The sequence below is a fragment of the Belonocnema kinseyi genome, chromosome 2, assembly GCF_010883055.1.
Source record: "Belonocnema kinseyi isolate 2016_QV_RU_SX_M_011 chromosome 2, B_treatae_v1, whole genome shotgun sequence".
In the NCBI taxonomy this organism is placed as follows: domain Eukaryota; kingdom Metazoa; phylum Arthropoda; class Insecta; order Hymenoptera; family Cynipidae; genus Belonocnema; species Belonocnema kinseyi.
The window spans coordinates 68,887,007-68,892,369 of record NC_046658.1 but is presented as its reverse complement, the minus strand read 5'-3'; the positions used below and the strand labels follow the sequence as shown (position 1 = coordinate 68,892,369).

Below are 5,363 nucleotides of genomic sequence, written 5' to 3'. Positions count from 1 at the left end.
CGGTTCCAGGATATGTAGAACTGAAAACAACTGTTATCGACATTCAAAACTTATTTTTAGTTTGTACTCAGCCCCCTACAGGTTATCACCATTTTTACATCAGAGCACGTTGCAAAATAAATTCTGGAGACAATATAATTCTTTTTTAATATTCTTAATTAATTTTTAATTTCAAATTTAGCTGCAGATATCATATATTAAATATTTTGGGGAAACATCTTTACAGTGGATAATTATTAATTAAAAATATTATTGTGTGTAAAATAATTAATTTAATGACTAGTTTAGAAACTGCACATGTTAATAAATTAAAATTACTCACTTTTCTTGTATTTATGCTTTTAAACAATGATTATTTTATAACAAATTTTGTTATAAACAACTTAAGAATATTAATTGTAAAAAAATTAATTTTAGTTTAGTGGTTAGAGGTTTATAATTTGAATAATTTTTCTATCAACTGAATTTATAGCTGAATTCAATTTTTTGAAAGGTGGTGGAACACATAAATGAAAATTGGAGAGAGTATGGTCCATTCGTCATAGCAGAATGGAATATATCAAATCGACAAGAATATTTCAACTACATGATTTCTGATGGAACTTTTGCAAGCGAATTGGAATGCACAGTATTAGCAAAATTGCATCGCATGAATCTATCAATTTATCGAGAAGTTAGTTCTGAAGGTATTTTAAAACAAATTTTTCATAATCGAATCAGTCGCAACTACCCAACCGCTAGACTTCTTTTCAGTGGACATTCTGAAATTGGTCACTATGATGTTTTACTCCCAGCTTTTGCTTAATCCTTTTTATTTTTAATCTGCGAACTCATTATTTTAATCTTATACTATTTTTATTACGTCTAATAATATGAACGTACAAAGGAAAAAAATAAAGATGAGTTAGTCTTTACTGTTCATCTAATAAAGAAATGTCTTGACTTATTTCGGGAATAAAAATACCATAATTATATGTATATCTAACTGTAATGATACAATTTTCAGAGCATAAATTATTTGAAAATATTGAAGTATTTCATTATTTTAATAATACTGTTGAAAATGACTGAATCTAGAACGCTTATGAATACAAAAGCCTATTTGGGCAGAAAAATATTCAGGCAAAACATATTTTGCAATATTTTTTACAGAAAATATGGTAACCATAACGAAATTATTGTATTGAGGAGTTATTAACAATGAAATCTATAGTCTCTATTTTAAAGCTATCTTTTTCATTAGTTTTTTTGGAAAATCAATAACTGAACCTAATCGTCTTTTTTATTATAAAACATTTCGATGGGGGAAAATTTGGTTCTGATATTAAAAAGATGTAGACTTCAACGTTTTACAATTTCAGGGAAATCTGAAAAATTATCAAATCTATGTCTTTTTAATGTCGGAGTGAGGCGATGAGATACTTTTATTTACAATCATAGATTTGTAGAGGCGATTACAGATTTTTATATGAAAAAGACTTAATTATCCATCCACTGGGTTATAAATGTTATCCCTTTGTACATTGTGGAACTGAAAAAAAATTGGAAAAAGTCGTTACAGTTATTAATAAGAAAGAACACAGAATATGCATTGAATACATAAGTTAATCTTAAATAACTTTCATATAGTTTTATGAATTTGATTATGTACCTACCTAATTTGGTAGAAAGAATCATAAAACCAGTTTGCTGTCAAAGAAGATTGATCTCTTCTGACAGCCTGAACGACCTCTGCAGCAATCTGCTGATCATTTTGTTTAAGAAACCTGTAAATATAAACAATTCATAAGAAATAAATTTGATTGAAATCGTTATTCTGAATTCTTTATAATAAAGAAACTACTATCGATAAAGAAACCACTATCGATACCTTGGATGACTTTTGGGTGATACAGTGATAAAAGTAAGTTGATTATTTTGATTGCAGTATTGTCCTAAGCTTTCCATCAAGCCTGTAAAATAAAAGAAACAATTTGCTAAGTAAATTATAAAATAATTTTATTATGGATTGAATAGCTTCAATATTTGGACGACGAGTGCCAAATTCAGATAAATAATCTCAAACAATTTTCAAAACAAAATTTCAAAATCATTTTGATTACCGGCAACTGCTGCTTTCGAACCCATATAGGCGTCATCGGTGGACAAAGTTGGCACAACTCCTATAATATGTGCCCTACCTTTATTTAGCATCCATGGTAGAAATGCCATAACCGTCTAAAATCAAAAAAATTAATTTTGTAAGTATAAACATAATTTATGTTAATATATTATAATAATACATGGAAATTAATAACGAACCCAATAATGACTCATTAAAGTCCTGCTAACTGTATCAAAAATGTCCTGACTGGAATTCCCATTACAGGTGACTAAGACATCGACCCATCCAACCTCGTCCTTGACCTTTTTAGCCACATTACGAATTTCATTTACGTTTTCGAAATCACATTTATATGCAAAAGTCTTAACTGTGTGCCTTCCGCCCTCATATTCTTCTTTGCAGTGATCTGGACCTACTTTTTCCACTGTATGATATTTTAATCTGAGATCAGATACTATTTCATTGACGGATTCTAGATCCTGGTCAATACATACGACCTGACAGCCAGTTTTTGCAAATTCTTGGGCTAAATTTCTCCCTAAGGGGGAAGTTACACCTGTTATCTGAAAAAAATTATTTTAAGAAATTCTATTATATAACTGTTATATATACAAGTTACGAAAATGTTACGTAACAGTTTCATGGCGGTTATAATCATATATATATATATATATATATAATCATATATATATATAATATATATATATAATCACATATATATATATACGAGGATTAGAGAAAATTAAGAGTTCTGAATATTTGTTTAATCCAACTTTTTTTGGATGAAAAAAATGGTTTCTTCCGTATATTTTATTTAGTTCATGCTATTTTTCAGTTTACTTAAAGTTGTATATCGTTTATAATTATTTTAACTGGAAAATGCTCTAAGACTTATAAATTCATATTAGCCAAAATTGGACGATTATCATTTATCCCACACAATTTTTCAATGCTACAAGTTCGTTGAGATGATCAACATTAAACTATTAAAAATGTAAATGGTTTAAAATTAAAAACTAGCTACGAATTCAATCTGCTCGGGTGTATCCACTTTTTTTATCTATGATTTGTATGGTGCGCAACTGCTCATTTCATGACCTTTTTGCTTCTTCATTCCGATTATTTGACATATATATTTACTTCCTTATAGGGAATATATTATTGATTTTTTCAAATAATATGAAATTAATAGTAAAAATATTTTAAAATAAAATATTAAGGGGGGGTGTGATTGTGTCCCCAACCCACAATAAAAATATAAAAATACAAATAGGCCGAACAATTCGTCTCGAACCAAGGAGTAATTTTATTCTTACATCAACTTTTAATTATAATAATGAAAAAAGTTTTTCTACGAAAAATTCGTTTTCAAATATTATAAATTACTGTGACTTCTTTATTCTTCAATAGAATATATTAATATTATAGGTCAATCAATTCGTCTCAAGCAAGTCAGGCAATCTTTTATATATTGTTGCAACAAATTTGAATTGTGTGAATGAAAAAGGATTTTCTATAAAAAAAAACATTTTTAAAATACTCTATAGTGATAAAAAAAATATGATACATATTTTAGACATTTTTTAGCAGTTTTGAGATATTAGTGGTGAAAATAAGCCCGAAATAAATTTTATCAATATTTATCGACAACCGTCTTCAAGTTATCGTATTCAAAAAAAGTTGTGACATCCGCACACACAAACATCTGCACAACTGCTTCAAACCCTTAGAATATTGCATTAGATAAAAATAAAATCAGTGATGAAATAGAAATAAAAATTTGGAAAATTCTTAGGATTTTTAGTTGATATTTAAAAGTGTATTCTTGCAGAAATTATAACGTGCCCATTGATTGAATCTAAAAAACTACTACAACTTAAAACATTTCATAACATAAATAAATATTTACCAGAACTATGTCACCAGTTATGTCTTTTGGTGGTTTTGGTTGCAGTGTTTTTACGGCTCCAAGAATGGCTAAAAGTCCAGACACTCCAAGCCCAATAATAAACTCAGCACTGAGGTACCACCAGGTAGCTGCCGATGGACATCCGATTCGAGAATTCGGAATCAGAGCTTCTTCTCTCAAGGGAAGCATCATCCACTGAAGAAAAAGATTTCAATTATATGTCAATTTTTGAAAATTCACTTCTGATGAACATTACATTTTATATATCTTATAATAATATTACGATCAATGATAATTGGTCATAAAATAATTTTGAATCACAATGTATCTACATGTAATGCCTAAATCAGATTTTGTATTATTACAGCAATTTTCATCACACCAATCCTGGGTATCCATAGCGATGGTCTGGTGAATGGATGTATCTGATTTACTGTTCCGTTTTGAATTTGAAATCTTTATGACATTTTGATGAAATCTTTGATATCTTTGTGAAATATTTGTGAAATCTTTTAAAATCTTGGTAAAATCTTGGAAATTCTTGAAGTCTTTGTTAAATCTTTTGAAATTTTCTAAGCAAATTTAAAATCGTTTAAAATATTTAAAAGGTTTTGAAATCATTGAAATTCTTCGAAATTCTTCGAAATTCTTCGAAATCTTCGAAATTTTTGAAGTCTTTGTGAAATGTTTTGAAATATTTTTAAATCTTTATGTAACATTTGAAATATTCGTGAAATCTTTTGTATTCGTGTTGAAATCTCAAATATATTGAAAGCTTTTGAAATTGTTTAAAATCTTAGTAATCTGTTATCATATACCCTTTTTGAAATCTTTAAAATTCTTAAAATCTTTTGAAATCCTGATGAATTCTCTGAAATATTTATGAAATCTTTCTGAATTCTTTTGTAGTCATTTAACGTCATTATAATATTTGAAATCCTTGTGAAATATTTTTGAATCTCCTAAACATTTTGAAATCGTTTAAAATCTTTGCAATTTTTTGAAATCTTTGGCATCTGGTGTACTGCACTTTTTTAAAAATATTTTAAATCATAAATATCTATTGAAAGTTTTAAAATCTTTGTCACATATTCGAAATATTTGTGAAATCTTTGAAATCTTGTCTACAAGCCCTTTTCAAAGCTTTGAATCCTTTCAAAGTCTTGGAAATCCGTGATCTCTTTTTGAAACGCTCAAAATCCTTTTAAATATTATAAAAGATTTGAAATATTTTGAAATATTTTGAAATACGGGAAGATAAATGAGGAATTAGATAGACGAATAAATGAAGGTAAGAAGGTTATTGGTAGAGCAGGTCCCCTTATCAGAAGTAAAAATATATCAAATAAA

The 5,363-nt window shown here is 27.8% G+C and overlaps 2 protein-coding genes across 2 annotated transcripts in view; one reads left to right on the top strand and one right to left on the bottom strand.

The window, feature by feature from the left end:
* The window catches only part of LOC117182592, a 4,279-nt gene extending 3,279 nt beyond the window's left edge, over window positions 1–1,000 (top strand). The window contains exon 4 of the mRNA XM_033375687.1: window positions 494–1,000. Within this exon, the coding sequence (XP_033231578.1) occupies window positions 494–805 (312 nt within the window). The 3' untranslated portion in view covers window positions 806–1,000. The remainder of the gene's footprint in view (window positions 1–493) is intronic.
* A 394-nt stretch (window positions 1,001–1,394) lies between these two features.
* The window catches only part of LOC117182589 (estradiol 17-beta-dehydrogenase 11-like), a 15,751-nt gene continuing 11,782 nt past the window's right edge, over window positions 1,395–5,363 (bottom strand). Inside the window, exons 2-7 of the mRNA XM_033375682.1 lie at window positions 4,014–4,208; window positions 2,302–2,667; window positions 2,103–2,217; window positions 1,871–1,952; window positions 1,656–1,766; window positions 1,395–1,531 (exon numbers count right to left, since the gene is read on the bottom strand). Coding sequence (XP_033231573.1) covers window positions 1,480–1,531; window positions 1,656–1,766; window positions 1,871–1,952; window positions 2,103–2,217; window positions 2,302–2,667; window positions 4,014–4,208 — 921 coding nt within the window. The 3' untranslated portion in view covers window positions 1,395–1,479. The remainder of the gene's footprint in view (window positions 1,532–1,655; window positions 1,767–1,870; window positions 1,953–2,102; window positions 2,218–2,301; window positions 2,668–4,013; window positions 4,209–5,363) is intronic.